Below are 19,301 nucleotides of genomic sequence, written 5' to 3' on the forward strand. Positions count from 1 at the left end.
ATACATAGACATGTAGTCAAACTGACTTATTATACAATAAGTTGTCACAGCACAGCCAGATCAATTGGCAAGAAAAATGAGGATACATATATCTAAGAAATAAACACTGGTAATAATTATGTTTGTTACTGTGACAGATTGTTCGAAAAGGTTTCTGATACGGAACCGTTTCTTTCTGAACTTATTTGCTCTGAAATTTGTTTCATAAGTATATTTTTCCATTTCATAATAAAGTTTTAAAGCCGACATAATTGAGGTAAATGAAGGTAACTCTTTGGCTAAGTATATCTCTTTTCTTATGATCATCATGACACAGTTAAGAGCATTATTATTTGTACCACAAAATCCAAACAATTTGTTTTGATTCGTTAACAACTATTAAAACTTTTTAAACAAGTGTTTAAACTTTTTAAGTAAGTTGTTTAAAGAGTTTTAAAAATTACAATAAAAATTTAAACAACTTCTTGCTAGAGTGACAGGCTTAAGCGATGTGCTATTTTTTAATACTTTTAATCAACTTTTTAATCAAATCATAACCTTCAACAATTACAGGATATGGCATTTCCTTTTGGGGGTTGGGTGTATGTAGAAAATCAAAGTTAAATTCCAACAGGAAGACAGGCAAAAGTAAAAATGACTATTTAAATCATTATATACGTATATAGCAGCATCATATTTGGCCTAACTTTGCATGCGGAAACAAAATAAATACACTTTACCTTTTTTCGACAATGGCATATTTCTCTCTGCTGTCCAATAAATACTGCCCGTATGTAGTCCTGTAGCTTTTTCTATCAGTTCTCGCGTCCATGTATTACCGGACCGGGGGTACGAAGCTAACGCAACGAGCGGGAGTGAACCCGGGGAGCCAAAATGTATCGACGAGCATCTTGCGTCTGCAAAAATAATAGATAAATGGATTTCATTTTTATCAATTTTTGGCATTGATTGTTTCATATGTGGGAAAATCATTTTGACTGAGATACGTTTGTCAGTAGGTAAACCAACTCGAACTATGAGATTTCATTGACCCCAAAGAATGGAATGCTGTTCCTTCTCAAGACCATCTGCTCTTGTTGCAAATTCATCGCTCTTTTCGACGTCGACACCCCTTAAATAAGGGGGAATTTTTAATGTGCGGCGCAGAACGTTTAAAAAGAGTATAGAAAATCTATTTCAAATGACCTTCATGACATATAAGTCTCTGTCGAATTTTGGTAAACCGGAACAGTAGTTTTGTCTTAAGTTCAGAGCCGTACAAAAATGCAAATATGTAGTTTGTTCAAAGTCGAGGAAGACACTGTTTTTTTTTAATTCACCAAAGTTCGACAAAGACTTCTTGATGATTGCTCTTTGTCATGAAGGGTATTTGATAATATATTTTCTTTTTTCTTGAATTCTTTCTGAATCGAAGTGTGAAAACCCCTTACTGTTTTTAGTATATTACCTGGAACTGAAGTTCTATAAACAGACATAACTGTTTTTCCACCACAATGATGCAACTTGTCGCCAGCACAATTCAAGTCACAGAGACTGCTGTCGACGTAAGACAGAAATTCTGAACTTGAAGAAACGTTCGTGCAGTAGCATTCATCCCCGCTGCTCAGTGCTGCGTACGTAAAAACCTGCGAAGATAGGGGATATGAAATACAAGTTATTCTTCGTTTCATAATTATCCAACACGGAAACCAGACACGTGCATCCGTACGGTTGTTTTATTGCATATTAGGCCTTTCAGTCAAGCAGACTTCTCTTGAAGGTTTGCTTGATTCGACCACCCGACCTTACTCAGGGGAACAGCCGCCATGCCGAAGCGTGCAACAAAACTACATAGCACGTTACTTTTTTCATTCATTTATTCAAACAAGCTTTTGTTTTCTTTGATTTTCACAAAGATTTTCTTCGACAGAATCAATTTTTCCATGAACTGATATAAATAAGTCTGTATACCAGGTGGGTTTTGATAAAGCTGTTCAGCGACGTTACGAAAAACTGGCGATCTTTCTTAGGCCCAAAATCACCAATGATGATTTGGTGCGCAAATTAATTACAACGTTGGATCACCAGTCGTTTGTAACTTCAAATGTAACTTCGGAGTAACTTTCAAATATATTGCTTGTAGCTCCCTATTACAAATTGGTTGTTTCCTTTTTACTGACAAATATTAAATCGTATAAAAGAAATGCATAAAAAAAGGGATTCAAATTTAACAAATAGCAAAAAGCAGAATAAAATAAACAATCATCAAACTTTGTTTCTCACCGAACTCACCGATTGAATGCAAGAATCTATGCAAGTCTCGATCCTCATTTTGTTACTGACGCCATGCAAGACAATATTGCCTCCCGTCGACATCTTCTGTTCCCGTCTCCAAACGCATGCGCGATAAAGTCCTGGGGTGGTATTCTGAGGTCATTTTATCTTTAAAATATTTTATTTTATCTCTTAAAATGAAATTGGTATTCTGAGATGAGATTTTATCTCTCAGATAAAATTTTAGATTTTATCTTGCGTATAAATTTTATCTTGCGTATCTACAAATGATATGCAACAGAACAATGCCTGCGTACACCTACCCATCGCGTATCTGGCCGTTGCAACGCAGATGATGTGCTTGCGCCCATGTTACTTTGAAGAAAAAATAAAATAAACTTAAAAGAGGGTAGAGGCTATTTTATCTCTGCGACGTTTATTTCACCAATATTTCTAGGTGAATTAACACCAAATGGTGACATAAAAATGAAGAAAAATTATATATTTATTGAGAATAACACCTTAACGTTGTTCCTGTACAATCAGAGAGTATTTCATAAAACTTTTCTTGACTAATATTGTCTTTGAAATGATGCTTGAAAAGATGCGATAAAGACTTCGAAAATAATGAGAGTATTGTCCTTTTTGTTAAAAAGAAATCTCTGTAAAGACGCGTAAGCGTATAGTACAAGCGTATTTGAAGTCAATAAATTGACGCAATCTCACCCCTTTGCCACACCTCCTGGCGGAATGGATTTTAATTGGTTGAGTGATATGAGAGAGCTATAAAAGCGCGTTTCTAATTGGATATTGATTAAAAAATAGGTGTGTCTTACAGAGATAAAATGAAGATAAAATGGTTCTCAGAATACCAATTCGGAGAGATTTTAAGGGTATTTTATCTCACTGATTTTAACGGAGATAAAATATTTTATTTTATCTGAGATAAAATGGATCTCAGAATACCACCCCTGGACTGTCTATCTTGTCCCATGTCAACCATGTTTTATTGAAGGCTGCACATATTAATATCAGAAGGAAACAAATAGCGGAGGTAGATTTTAATGTATCATCACTAGAACAAATCAATCAAAATCAAGACGCACACACCCTCACACGCCCTCATATACATATATATATATATATATATATATATATATATATATATATATATATATATATATATATATATATACATGTATATATTTATATACACTGTAAAAACTGTGGTGTTAAAACTGACACCAATTGGTGTTAATAGAGGACCACACCCTGAGGTGTTAAAATTACACCCTATAGATAACACCAAAGAGTGTCAATGTAACAACCAAAGCTGTTGTAATAACACCTATATGGGTAAAACTAACACCACCTATTTAACACCGGTGTAAAATAACTGGTGTGATCCTCTATGTACACCGGTTAACACCACAGTTTTTGCTGTGTACATAAGGTGTGAGTAAACACCTCACTATTCCCCCAATTTTAGAAGAAAAAATATTTCATGAACACACGTTTATTTTGGTATGAAAGAGTAGGGGAAGGCGGGGTAAGTTGAGCATAGGGGCAAGTTGAGCCACCAGCCCCAGGCCAATAATGAATGAGTCAGACATTGTGGTGGTGTCATGTATTGATGACCCATAGCATAACCCCTAACCCCACCACATTGTTTTCAACTTTGAAACAAAAAGTATTTTTTTAGAGGGAAAAATATGAATTTCAGCCAAAAAAGTAAAAAAGAGTGTGAAATAGATAAGTGCTTTATAAACACACACGTCTTTAAATATAATAAAGACATGATAACAACATTATTAGTCCAGGTATGGATCTTCATTCTTGCCATAGTCTTTTATATGATGGATGCATAATAAATGTGTGGATACAAAATTATCGCACTAAGTTCGGACTGGGGTAAGTTGAGCCAAACAGCATGGGGCAACTTGAGCCATGGTAATTCCTATGGTAATGTATCTTAAAAAACAAACAAACCATAAAAATCGATTGAAATGCTGGCTGAAAGGAGCAAATTTACATGACTGCTCTTTTCCTTTTAAAGGATGTTAGTATTTATAGAGAATTAGCAAGTGAAAAGACTTTAAACAAAAAATTGACATGCTGGTTCTCCCCTCATACATTTTGTACATAGTTTTTGTGGCTCAACTTACCCCAGAAGGTGGCTCAAACTTACCCCATATATGGGGCAAGTTGAGCCATTTGACATCCTTTTTTTCAAAGGTCACGATGACTTTCAGTGTGGGTATAGAAAGTTATATATAGGTGGAAAATATTTCAGAAGAATTAAATTTCAAGGCAAGGTACTTATTTCGACAAGATTATTAATCATATCAATTCTAACATGCAAAAAGCAAAAACTGTCACAACTTACCCCGCCTTCCCCTATCCTCTCCCGAATATTTGTGAAACCATATTAATGTGGTATGTGTTAACGTTTGGATGAATTGCAGTGATGTAATTTCGATTTGCGCAAAAGTAAGGCATGACTGCAATGACTGAATCTAGATATCAATGATGTCATTATCCTACAATGGTTGCATTAAAATCCAATTCAAAACACCCTTTCTATAGTTTACATTATAATAAACACTTTTAGTATCAGTTCTCAAGTTAATTTCTTTGAAAAGGGATTTTGAGATATGTTTACTATTAAAGTCATGTTTTTTTTTCTTTACTCAAACAGTACATTATAGATAGATATTACATTATATACTGTATATAGTAATGAGATGAGGCGAGGCCACCTCAACAGATGACGTAGGACACCATTATTCGTCCTGCGACAGCTGTTGAGTTGGCCTCGCCTCATCTCATTATGTTTCATATTCACAACTCAACAGTGTTTGGTACAAGTAAACTTATCATTACACTATATATATATATATATATATATATATATATATATATATATATATATATATATATATATATATATATATATAGTTCCCGGCAGAGACATTTTTTCGGCATCACCAATTTTTCCAAAAGGGTAGATGGCTCTGGGAACCTTGATTTAAGCTACGCTTACCTTTGTTCTCTTCATCCATTTCTGTCACACTATATATTTGTGTGTGGGTGTTTGCATTATATACATATATACAGAGAGAGGGGGGAGCTATTTCCAAAACTGCTTAGATCAATTTTCACCAAGTTTCAGTTACTTGTCAAAATCTATATACTAGCTCGAGATGATAACACCAAGGAAAAGTTGAAATTCCCATCAGAAAGATTCAAAACTGGCCAATCAAATGTACAACATTTCCAAAGGGAGTAGGTCCAATTTTAGCCATTCTATAACAAAATTAAGTTTGTTAGTTCATATCTTGCACTGTTTCTAACCTTAACACAGCATAACGCCCCACTATTGACAGGTAAAATCCCGTTATGAAAAAAATGTATGGGTCTCCATTTTTTTCTTTTAAATTTTCATTTTTCAAAAGCTCCCTTTGGAGATAAATTGGATCTAACCTCTTTCTGAAATAATATACTGAGACTCTAAATGAGAAAGCTATGCTGTAATAATTTCCATTTTCGATGTCAGAAGTTATTCCTCACAAGGAAAAACAGTCATGCGCAGTTGCACGCACACTGACCCACTATGTTCCACACTGTGATAGACTTAAAGGGGAATGAAACCTTTGGAACAAATAGGCTTGTGTAGAAACAGAAAAATCAAAGAATAAGAATAAAGAAAGTTTGAGAAAAATCGGACAAATAGTGAGAAAGTTATGGGCATTTGAATATTGCAATCACTAATGCTATGGAGATCCTCACATTGTCAATGCGACAAGGATGTGTGATGTCACTGATGAACAACTTTCCCTTGGTGGACTATAAAATACCCTCAAAATGTCTCTTTTTGCTTTTTCTTATGATGATACAAACTCTTTATCCATGATGTATTCTTAAAAAATATGTATTACATGCCCTCATGTAGACAGAACACATGATTTATGGATAGATGTGATAAAAGAGGCAATTCTAGTGAAATATATACTTAAGTAATGGGGAGAGTTGTTCACAAGTGACATCACACATCTTTGTTGCATTGCCAATTTGCTATCTCCATAGCATTAGTGATTGCAATATTCAAATGCTCATAACTTTCTCATTATTTGTCCGATTTTTCTCAAACTTTCGTTGATCTGTTTCTTTGATTTTTCTGTTTTCACACAAGCTATCTTGTTCCAATGGTTTCATTCTCCTTTAAACAGATTTGCCACTGTATGAATTCATGAAGTAGCATATTGAATCACAAATTAAATTATTCTAATACTGAGACAAAGTATTGACATTTATCATTTTAACATACATTTCTTGTGTTTCAGTAGGTACTCACAGGATACGTATTCTTGTTTAGGTGGTGTTTTCCTCTCTCCGTAATTGCTGCCTATTATTTTAACATCACTTCCGGTAGTGTATCCATGAACTTCCTCAGAGGATTGTGAACGGCGTCTAAATGGCTCTGACAGCAGACCAACACGCACATTCCATCCAATTGTGAATGAAACGACGATCATTAATATCAATAAGACGTGTTGTATGCGGAATGGCTTGCTTTTCCCAAAAGCCATTTCAATGATCCCAAGCATTCTACAGTATGGAGGAAAGTAATGAGAGAGAAACAAAATCTAATCCATCTGATATGTATTTCTATTTGCAAAAGACATAGGGCCTACCGTTTGCCAAATTTAACACTTCTCATTAGGCCTATACCCGGGGGGCACTTCCATTCACGAGTGGATACCATGCGCGACCATGGGGTCTCGAAAAGCACCCTAAACACGTAATTTGCTTATTCTGAAAATGCACCCCTTAACAAAAATTGGCGTGTGAAACCCTACCCTTAACAAGTATTGGAAACAAAACGATACTCTTGGCAAATATTCCCTGGAATGAACCCCTAAACAAGTACAGGGATGTTTTATTGTTACGGGTCCTTCGGTCGTCTGCTTTACCTTATTGGTTTAGTACGAACCCACCTTCTAAACCTGGCGCAAATCGGACTCTAAACACGAAGTTTGGGGGCAAAAAGGACATCCTTTATAAAACATTTTGATTTTGTTTTATCATCCCCGCAAATTCGACCCTAAACGCGTAATTTTCCTAGCGAAATAGATACCCTTTTTTCATTATTTTTGTGTTTTTGACACCCTTATCACGTTACGTACGTAACGTGCCCTATCGTGAAAAGGACATCCTTTTTACGTGTTTTTTTGGTCGCGCATGGTATCCACTCGTCAATGTAAGTGGCCCCCGGGGGCCTTTATAAATCCAGAGATATAGATTCAGGAAAGAATTCACAACATTGCGAATTTTGTCACCAATATCGTCTTGTCGTGATTTTGAATTGGATTGAAATTGATTTTTTTTTCATTGCTTGAACGAGCGGTAATCAAACAAGCGCCTGGAAAACATGAATGGAAGGAGGCCGTATTCCAGCCGGACAGCCAATTTGAGGATTGCTCTGGCCAATATGATTTCAGTTAACGGATATATATACACACATATATATATATATATATATATATATATATATATATATATATATATATATATATATATATATATATATATATATATATATATATATATATATATATATATATATATATATAATGTACATACATAAACAAAAAAGCATTGATAAGCCTAGGACATCGATCGTTAGGAAGAGAGAACAAATTGTATGTAGTTTGAATAGGCCTTTCTTTCACACTTTATTCACAATGCAGAAAACAGTATGAATTAAAACTTTGTTTGATATTGAACTATATCTTGTTGAGAAATTATGAAAGAAAAGATGGTCGTTGATATCATAAATCTCGCCATCTGGGGTCCGTAGCAGAAAGAGTTGCGATCAAACGCAACTCAAAAAATCTGTGGCGCAACTTGATTTTCAGCTAATGAGCAGGCGCGGATCCAGGTGGGGCCGAGTCGGCCCCGCCCTCCCCCCCCCCCCCTGTTGCACCCACAAATGTAATAACGCCCACAAATGTAATAACACTTTACCCACAAATGTAATAACACTTTACCCACAAATGTAATCATTTTTGATCGCCCACAAATGTAATAATGACTTTACCCACAAATGTAATAAATTTGAAGGGATTTTTGGCGAATCCGTTCTAAACTAAAATCCTATAGTAATGCGTTCATATAGCACAAAAGTGCAAAGTCTTTTTTCAGACCGGGTTAATAAAACATCAAAGTACAAATATAAATCCAAAGTCTTTTTTCCAGACCCGGTTGTTAAAAAAATATAATAAAAGTCCAAAGTCTTTTTTTCCAGACCCGGTTGTTAAAGAAATTGTGATATAAGTCCAAAGTCTTTTTCCTGACCCAGTTATTTCAAAATTTATAATATAAGTCCAAACTAAGATACGATAATGATATTCCTGTGGAAAAAATGGGAATCGAGCTTAATTTTTTCTCCAGACCCAGTTAATTAAAACTGGTGGAATTAATGTCTTTGTTGTTGTTTCAGCTGTATATTGTGAATATATGCACTAAGAGTAAATTGAGAATCAAGCGTAGTCTTTTCTCCAGACCCGGTTACCTGTTATTTAAACATTATGAATAACAGTTTAAAAACAGTATAAAGACCCCATAATCTTATTAATACTGGATATAGCGTAGTCTTTCAGCCCGACCATTTTTTTCTTCAAAAAACGCTAATAGTAAGAATTAAAAAAAATCAAAGTCTAAGACCAAACAAATCTTCAACCTAAGAACCTGTTTTAAAAGAGGTTTAGAGTGTTGTCTTTATTCCAGACCTAAAACAGTTACGAAAAAAAATCTTCTAACATAAGACCTTATATTCTTATTCTCGTGGAATAACACGAGTTTTAAAACGTACTGTTTCCTCCAGACCCGGCTATTAAAAAAAAGTAACTGAAAAACTTCGAATCTAAGACCAAATTTCCAAAGTTTCACCCAGTAAAAATATGTCTTTTTTAAAACAGTACTACTACCCCTACAAAACATTGTAATAACGCGTGGGTAAAGCAGACATCCTTTCTCCAGACTTGGTTAATATTTGAAAAATAAAATAGTTTTTACAATTATTCTAAAACGAATACCCAATAATCTAATTACTGTGGAACAACATGAAGACCGATTGTCGAAGATCGACTTTCCTCCAGACACAATTATTTCAGGAATAAAAAATTAATAAAACTCAACCCCCAACAACGAATCTAAGAACCAACAATCCTCCAAATTAAGACCATGCATGTAGAAAAGCACATGTTTAGAGCGTTGTCTTTATTCCAGACCCGGTGATATAAAAATGATTTAAACGATCCTAAAAAAAAGACTCATATTCTTATTCTTGTGGAATAACCCCAGTATTATGCTTAGTCTTTCGTCTGGACCCGGTTATTTAAAAGATAAAGAAATATTGAAAAAAATGACAGCTGAGACCAATCTTCAAAATTAAACCCACTTAAAATGATTGGGCTAGTGTTGTCTTTACCCCTCACCGACGTATATTATAACTTTTGAAACGACCGGGTCTGAAAAAAAGACTTTGGACTTGCATTATAATTTTTGAATTAACCGGGTCTGGAAAAAAAGACTTTGGACGTCTATTATAATTTTGAAACAACCGGGTCTGGTAAAAAGACTTTGGACTTGCATTATAATTTTTGAATTAACCGGGTCTGGAAAAAAAGACTTTGGACGTATATTGTAATTTTGAAACAACCGGGTCTGGTAAAAAGACTTTGGACGTATATTATAATTTTGAAAACCCGGGTCTGGAAAAAGACTTGGACTTGTACTGTAATATTTCATTAACCGGGTCTGGAAAAAAGACTTTGAACTTTTGTGCTATATGAACGCATTACTATAGGATATTATTTTAGAACGATTTCGCCAAAAATCACTTCAAATTTATTACATTTGTAGGTAAAGTCATTATTACATTTGTGGGTAAAGTGTTATTACATTTGTGGGCGTTATAACATTTGTGGGTAAAGTGTTATTACATTTGTGGGCGTTATTACATTTGTGGGCGTTATTACATTTGTGAGCGATTATTACATTTGTGGGTGTAACACCCCCCCCCCCCTATTTTTTGACAGCCTGCAGAAAAAAGTTGTACTCTTTATCTTGATAGAAACTACGAAAAGCAGAGAAAAAAAGTAAGAAAGAGGTATATATACCCATGATGTGTAATTTACTGCCTCGTAACGGCCGGCCCGACCCCGAAAGGAAACAAGAAAAAGCTAAGGGGAAGAATTGGAAAATAGACTTTATATAAAAATTTTCACTCACGCTTCGTGCTCGCATTGCCTGTGTAATGAATCCCATTCAAGAGGATTAAACGACACTTCATATATCCAGTTCTAAAGTCAATTTGCACACAATATTTTAGCTCGCACATCAAGCTTTCATTATTTTGTTTGATTTACACAAATTGTAATATCAAATTTTTTTTCAGCTCGCCCTGCGCGCTCGCATTGTTTGATTTGTGAGATACCTATCCTGTTTGGAAAATCTTTCAAAAATTTGTCAAAATGCTCCGTTATCATGTCAGTAAATCAAAAAACTAAGCTCGTGCTTCGCGCTTGCATTTAATTGGTAATTATAATTAAGGCATTTAGGAACGCTATACAGACATGACAGAGTACACTATATCATAGCGTTTACACTGTAGATCAATTTACAACACTTAACAGCTTGTTCTTTATTTAAATAAAAACGCGATTAGACTGTCCAGTTTGTAGTTTGGAATATAAAAAATAGCTCTTTTAATTGGTGATACTTGTATCCTCTGTATTAATCACTAAAACGGTAATAACTGAGTCCCTTTTCAAGTTACTATAATAAAATTTCGGCTCGCTCTCGCATTGTTCAGTTGGATAATTATCTTTGTTCATGATCATAAAAACTGCCCAGAATCTTCTAAGGACAGTTCTAAGGACATAAAATAAAGAATTTTAGCTCGCTTTCGCACTCTATGATAAGACCACATAAGATACCTTATCTTGTTTATAACGATAAAAGCTAACATTTACTTAAAACTTTAGCCTTAAGTTAGGAATACCCCCTGAAAAACCAACAAAAAATCAGATTATGGCGGCCGATCGAGAAAAAATATTAATGAAAATATTTCCCCCCCCCCTCCATTGGCGAAAGCTGGATCCGCCTCTGATGAGGCACCCATATTCGGGACTTGCGCTTGATATTTTGACTTGCGTTTAAGCCCAACTCTTTCTTTGCAACAGACCCCTGAGGTGTTTAAGCAAGGAAGGCAGAAAAAAGGGAAATTATGTTTTACCTTTGTCAAGAACTTGAAGCTAATATTATAAATTAATAATGCCCTAAGAGGAGAGAGAAAGGAAGAAGTGGATTGAATTTGCCCGTTAGTTTGGCAATGTATTGTCTCTTAAACACGATGGCCTGTATTTTGACATCAGGTTTAACTTAGACCAAGGTCTAACTCTGTGCAAAAAATAATGTGACCCAAAAATTCAACAAATTCTGTTTGTATTGCATATTGCTTATATTTACTATCTTGTTTCCTCTTACTTTTATGTTGAAGAAAAATACCTTAAAATATTCTTCCCAGACAATTATGAACAATGTCGGTGTCATATGAGTAATAATAAATTGGATTTATACTGTTAGAGCTCTGTGCCCCAATTGGCTTTCCATATTTACACCACAACTTCAAAGGGGAATGAAACCTTTGGAACAAATAGGCTTGTGTCAAAAGAGAAAAATCAAAGAATAAAAACAAAGAAAGTTTGATAAAAAAATCAGACAAATAATGAGAAAGTTATGAGCGTTTAAATATTGTAATCACTAATGCAATTTAGATCCTCCTAGTGGCAATGCGACACGGATGTGTGATATCACATTCCCTTTGATGGACTATAAAATACCCCCCCCCCAAAAAAAAAAAAATGTCTATTTTTGCTTTTTTTCTTATGGTGATACAAACTATCCATTATGTATTTTTTTTAATCTGTATTACATGCCCTCCTATAGAAAGAACACGTAATCTACTGATAGATGTGATAAAAGAGGCAGTTTAAGTGAAATATAAATACTAAAGTAATGGGGAAAGTTGTTCACCTGTGACATCACACATCTTTGTCGCATTGCCAATAAGAGGATCTCCAGAGTATTAGTGAAAACAATATTTAAATGTTTATAACTTTCTCATTATTTGTAAAAAAAATTCTCAAACTGTCGTTGATCTGTTTCTTTGATTTTTCTGTTTGTACACATGCAAGCTATCTTGTTCCAAAGGTTTCAATCTCCTGTAAACCAGGGTTTAATCTAAAGCCGAGTTCAGAATACGGGCTGATGTGTATGTAAGATTAAATTTTGTTGAAAATAAATGCCCTTGTTATAGATGAAAGGGAAAAAAGGTGTTATATTCTTTGTTAAACACTTGGGAATAACAACAGATGTCACTGACTATATGCCCGGTATACACAATAGTGGGGTGGCAGAGCGAGGCTTCACCCAGCAGTTAGTAGGGAGATTTCCCAATTTCAACGGTGATGGGTTCGAGGTAAATCTACAGTATATTGAAAATGCAAGTCAGTCAAATCACAATGGACAGCTGAGTGGTCTTTGTCGAAAGTTGGCCGACCGGGACAACAGATCGTCCTTATTTGGACCGGAAGAAAACAATTGCAAACATGTCGTTTGTCCAGAGTCCAGGGCGACACTGCTTTGTCACGAGGGCTTTTGACAATAGGTTCTGTGCGTTCCAGAAGACGTCTGCGTAATTTGCGAAAACTCCCCATTGATTACGAGGATGACGACTGTACATAAGGGTTGGTGCATTATCAGATGTGTACAGCCCGATTGATGCCGAGGCAAAGAGAAAAAAAAGTATCGTTGATGTGCATTTCCATTTCAGTTTAAAGCTAGAATTTCAAGTAAATTTAGTAAAGTTAAAGTCCTATCATTTTTATGTCGCCCAGTAGATTTAGCCAAAATCATGATTCATATTGCCGTATCATTTCATCGATATAATCACTTCCAAATAAAGAATTTGGAGAATACACACACACACACACACACACACACACATATATATATATATATATATATATATATATATTTGAGATCAGTAGTATGGAGAGGGCCGTAGCAAGGTCAATACCCGTCTTCGTCAAGCTTTCGGGCACATGCCCGAATCAGAATCAGGATCTAAACCAATATATGCCTACTAATAACAATGGTAAATACAATGCAATGCAATATATAATGGAGATAAGTAATTATAGTCCATTAAAAAATAATCAATTATACATGCAAGGTAAGTCAATATGTAACGAAGTATAGAATATATAGTTACCGCAGGGTCCGTAAGTATAGTGTATTGTTGACAGTAAAGTTAAGTGTGAAGTGAGGTCAGGTGTGGATGGGTGAGTTCATTAAAGGGTGACGGGGGTCGTTTATTGGTCGGCGTTTATACCACGTGGTCTTAATGTTTTGCGTTTGTGTATCCAATGAGATTCCCTTTTCATGATGGTGTCGTGTTTCTTGTTTTTTACTATTTCGATGGCAGTGATGTTAATGTTGTACTGTATGCCCGGGAAGGTTGAAATGTATGGTGTATGGGAGGGTTTTGCTTATGGGTTTGTTTTTGTTGTAATTGGTTACTTCTGATCTAGTGTTATTTAATCGTGTGTATAGTGTTGTTTCAGTCTTTCCGACGTATTGCATGTTGCATTTAGTGCATGTTAGGAGGTAGATGACCCATGAGGATTTGCAGTTTATGTGATCGCGTATGTTGACTGAACTTGTGAATGTCGTTGTTTTATTGGATGTTATGGTGGAGTGAACATTTTTTTGTTTTGCATTTGTAGAACCCTAGCTCTGGTGTTGACATGTCTGTGATAAAGGTGCATGTCGTGTCACTGGTGTTATGGCATGAGATTAAGTGTTTGATTGTTTCTGTTGTGATTTTCTGTTTCCGTTTGTGGTGATTTAGCGTTTACTATAGTAAGTCGCGTAGTGATCTTCGGCGGAAGAATGTCATCGGCAGTGGCGTAGCTACGGGGGGGGGGGCCTGGGGGGCACGTGCCCCCCCCCCTGAGATTTGGTGTGCCCCTCCAGGTGCCCCCCCCTGAAAAAAATTGGCAAAGCAAAAAAAAGAGAGAGAGAGAGAAAGAAGAAAAGAAAAGGGAAAAGAAGAAGAAGAAAGACAGAAGAAAAAAAAAGGAGAGAAGAAAGACGAGTGAATGAAATAATGTGAGGGGAAGACTTTCAAAAAAAAGCTTTCATGTTACTATTAAAAATTTTTGCTTCGCGCCAGAATTGCCTGTTCGATAAAATTCATATCTTGCTCAATAGGCTGATATGGAGCAAGTTTTGAAGTCAAAATACAAAACATATTTTAGCTCGAACATCGAGCTTTCATTATTTTTTTTTTTCATTTACAAATTTAAGTGCTCTGTAAAATGTCCGATTTTATGGTCTGCATATCAGCTTTTTAAGCTCACGCTGCGTGGTCGCATTGTTTGATTTGCCAAGTTCCTATTGTCTACGTGTATTCCATAATGTTCCATTAAAGAAATGTATTCAGAATGCATATAGGTCTTAATCTAAAACATGCGCGATAGCCTGCATGCTCTAAATTTAAAGTGTACTTAAATTATCCAGTTTCACATCAGAATATCAATAATTTTCTGCTCACGCTTCACGATTGCATTATTAATGATACCCAATTAACTATATCCTATTTATGATTTACAAATATGAACAGAGTGTCCCGCTTTTAGGTCTAAAATCTCAATTTTCTTCCTCTCGCACGAATCGCATCAATTGTTTAGTTATACATACCTATCCCATTTATTTATACAAAAAGTGCTTGGAATTACCATTTTCTAGGTAGGAATGTCAAAAAGATCGGTCGCGCTTCGCGCTCGCATTATTGAAATATATATAATTTTCGTGGGTAACTGTAAGCAGTCCTTAATAGGTCCTTTTTTCCATAATGCTAGAACAGTTAATAAAAATTTCTGCTCGCGCTTGGCGTTCGCAGTAACCATCTAGTTACATACGAAAGTTTTTCAGGATCACGCACATTGCCCAGGATATTAAATTTTCAGGAAAAAATACATGAAAGTTAAAAAAACGCTTGCGCTTCGCGCTCGCACTTTTTATAAGGCTTTTGAGATTATTTCATGCTTATGTTGTTTTATAAGAATAAGACTAAGAGGTGACTGATAAGAGAAAATAATAGGTGAAGATAATTTCGGGCCCCGTCCCCTATTGGCGAAAGTCGGATCCGCCCTTGTAACACATACACACACCGAAAAAAAATGGTGCCCCCCCCCCGAAAAAGCAAGGACCCCCCCCCCCCCCCAGTGCCCCCCCCCCAGGAAAAAAATCCTAGCTACGCCACTGGTCATCGGGGCTCTGTGAAAGATGGTTTGCGTGTGAGGGTGTGTGTTTGTGTATGTATGTATGCGTGTGGGTATGGGTGTATGTATGTATGTATGTGTGTATGTATTATGAAAACAATTTAGAAACGGAAATTGTCATCAATTCCTCTATCTAATGTCAGACACACTTTGGGTGAAGGTTGACCATCTTTCCACATGGAATCCAACTTCTGACAAATACCAATGCACTCACGTGTTTTAAACCTCCTGATAGATAAATCCTTAAACTGTACGATCTATTTTTCTTTCTCTTTTACGAAGAATACATATATAGACGCCCAGGCGCCAAGTACATAGTTTGCTAGATCCATACACTCGTACAGTATCACTTTTTAAAAAATGCTCCTCATATTATTTAGATGTAGATGTATATCCTGAACATCTCCCTATATGGTGTAGGTCTGAGGGATGTACACCCTTATTAGTACTTAATTGTGGTCTTATTCGAAAGACTTACCGTGCAAATATAAAAATTACAGCGGTTGCATGCTTTAAAAGCGTCCCAGAGTCCCCTTTGAGGTAATACACGTACGACTTTTCCCGCTTGCGACATGCAATAATGCACCAATTCTCTTTGTTATCGCCTCTACCATTTTCGGGATTTGGATCAATTTTCTTCATTTGTTGGCGGTCTGTTAGTCTGTGGGTTTATTATTCTGCTGTACTGTTACAAAAATGTTAGGGGTTAATTTTTAGGGTTAGTTTTTGTTCAATTTGCTCTCATTTCTTTATTTCTGCATCAATTGTGTTTACACTTGGTACAAGATTGATCCTTAGGTAATGCCACATGTGTATGCGTGAGGACAGTGGCGTACCGTGGGTCACGGCATGGGGGGGGGGGGCACCAGCAAAACAAATTGGTCACTAGTTGCCAGGTATGCTGACCCAATAGAGACATTGTAAGGATTGTACGGATATGTATCTCACTGATCTCACTGATCAAATAATGCGAGCTGAATTCTTTTATATTCAGACCTTAAAAGAGACACTATAAACAAATTTTTGTAATCATGATACGTACCTGTCTCGCTAAACAAACAATGCGAGCGCGAAGTTCGCGCTGAAATTTTTGTATATATTAACCCCAAATAGTCACATTTGAAGGATTATATTTTAGGGAATCCATTAAGAGTTTAAGAGTCATGTAATGCGATTGCCAAGCGTTTGCTGATTTTTTTTTTACGATTACATTCAAACACATGAAGCACTTGTACTAATTAAAATCATGATTAACGTACGCATATCACTAATGAAATATAGCGAGCGCGAGCTGAAAATTTTGGAAATTTAGAGGGGCATTCTAAGGCTTTGTTTTTTAAGGAATTCACTCAGACCATACGTATATCACTAGCCAAATGATGCGAGCGCGAAGCGCGAGCTGAAAATTTGTGATATTCAGATCAGAAAAAGGGATATTTTAAGGACTGATTTTAGGAACTAATGAAGAGCAGACATATCTCAATTACCCACTAATGAGAACGTACATAAGCACAGACAGGATGTGTTTATACGTTTTATGAATGTGGGCAATCACTTTAAGTAGATTTTTTAAGTATATATTTTATGAACAGATGAAAAAGAAGCATATGTCACTCTATAAAATCCAATGATTTTGTCCATAATAACCCTTACTTATATTTCATTTGTTGTAATATACAATTCCCTTATCCTTCTTTAGCATTGTTGCCACGTTACTATTATTTTTAATGATCTTAACCACTTGATATTTTATAGGTTTAGACATACATTTATGATTGCCATTGTTTCACTGGATATTCTATAATGCCATAATTATTCCATTGTTCAGTGTTTTTATCAGCGAATAGATTATACAATTAGTAGTTTTAAAATTAGTAACTGTTCCCTTTTGATAACTTAAAATGTTTCAGTTTGATTCATGTTATCATTTAAGTAACAATATTTGTTTATTTATTTTACTATAAGTATTTTTTTGCCCGCCGATGGGGGGGCTGGTGCCCCCCCCCATACCCCCGTCGTTACGACACTGCATGAGGAGTTTTACTTTTAAAATGCTTCAAAAGTGTATATTTGACATCATCTGCAAAAGTTTGAGACCATCTGACAATTCGTATACACGATGATTGTATTTACAATAAGAGTTTCATTTAAAAAGTGGCCTGCATTTTATTTGTTGGTGTTCATTCCGTGTTTAATTTGACTGGTTAAAGGCTGGGTAAATTCGTTTAAAGAAACTGTCTAATATAGCTTGACTGATTTTCTTTCTTTGTGTTCAAAAGTGTTCTTACGGGGGCAGGGGTGCTTGAGACAGGGAGGAGCCTGTTTATATCATTGTTCATTGGGTTTCATTTTCATTTTATTATATAGCTCTACATCGTTCTTAGTTTACTAGCCATTAATATGCGGGGATTTAATCGGACATTTTTATTTCATGGGGTTTAAGCCAGGCCTGCGCTTTTTAACTTCTGCTATTTTTGCCTCTGCCATGTTTACTTCTGCCATTTTTGCTTCTGCCATTTTACCTCTGTGTCATTATTACCTCTTCCATTTTTACCTCGGCCATTTTTACCTGACACCACGAAATCATGCCCTGGATTTTTTACACTAATCCGACTTGGACTCATTTAACGCGCATGACTGTGTCTGTCTTGAACACGTTTAAGGAATCTCGACTATAGCATTAAAGGCAGTTTCCTAAAACTGGTGTGTTGACAGTTTAAACTAACTTTAAGCAGGGCCCTGGAAAAGATTTTATACAGGGGGTGCTGAAAAAAAAATGACAAGCAAAAAAAAGGAGAAAAAAGGATTTCACAAAAAACGGAAGTCATTTTTGTGTCACCTGCGAAGCAGAGTGAGACTATAGGCGCCGCTTTTCCGACGGCGGCGGCGACGGCGACGACGGCGGCGGCGGCGGCGTCAACATCAAATCTTAACCTGAGGTTAAGTTTTTGAAATGACGTCATAACTTAGAAAGTATATGGACCTAGTTAATAAAACTTGGCCATAAGGTTAATCAAGTATTACTGAACATCCTATTAGAGTTTCATGTCACATGACCAAGGTCAAAGGTCATTTAGGGTCAATGAACTTAGACCATGTTGGAGGAATCAACATCGATATCTTAACCTGAGGTTAAGTTTTTGAAATGTCATCATAACTTAGAAAATATATGGACCTAGTTCATGAAACTTGGACATAAGGTTAATCAAGTATCACTGAACATCCTGCATGAGTTTCACGTCACATGACCAAGGTCAAAGGTCATTTAGGGTCAATGAACTTTGGCCGAATTGGGGATATCTGTTAAATTCCCATCATAACTTTGAAAGTTTATGGATCTGATTCATGAAACTTGGACATAATAGTAATCAAGCATCACTGAACATTTTGTGCAAGTTTCAGGTCTAATGATTAAGGTCAAAGGTCATTTAGGGTCAATGAACTTTGGCCGAATCGGGGGTGTCTGTTGAATTACCATCATAACTTTGAAAGTTTATTGGTCTAGTTCATTAAACTTGGACATTAGAATAATTAAGTATCACTGAACATCCTGTGCGCGTTTCAGGTCACATGACCAAGGTCAAAGGTCAATGAACTTTCTCCGAATTGGATGTATCTGTTGAATTACCATCA

General features: G+C 35.8%; 1 protein-coding gene across 1 annotated transcript; it reads right to left on the minus strand.

Annotated features, from left to right (window-relative positions):
• Nucleotides 1–494: 494 nt before the first annotated feature.
• On the minus strand, nt 495–2,355 carry LOC121429808 (WSC domain-containing protein 2-like). Its single transcript, XM_041627048.1, has 3 exons — nt 2,272–2,355; nt 1,448–1,625; nt 495–896 (listed from the first exon to the last, which is right to left on the minus strand). The coding sequence occupies exons 1-3, from the start codon at nt 2,353–2,355 to the stop codon at nt 682–684; spliced, it is 477 nt and encodes a 158-aa protein (XP_041482982.1). The 3' UTR covers nt 495–681.
• Nucleotides 2,356–19,301: the final 16,946 nt, after the last annotated feature.

This window comes from Lytechinus variegatus, chromosome 1, assembly GCF_018143015.1.
Source record: "Lytechinus variegatus isolate NC3 chromosome 1, Lvar_3.0, whole genome shotgun sequence".
Classification (NCBI taxonomy): Eukaryota; Metazoa; Echinodermata; class Echinoidea; order Temnopleuroida; family Toxopneustidae; genus Lytechinus; species Lytechinus variegatus.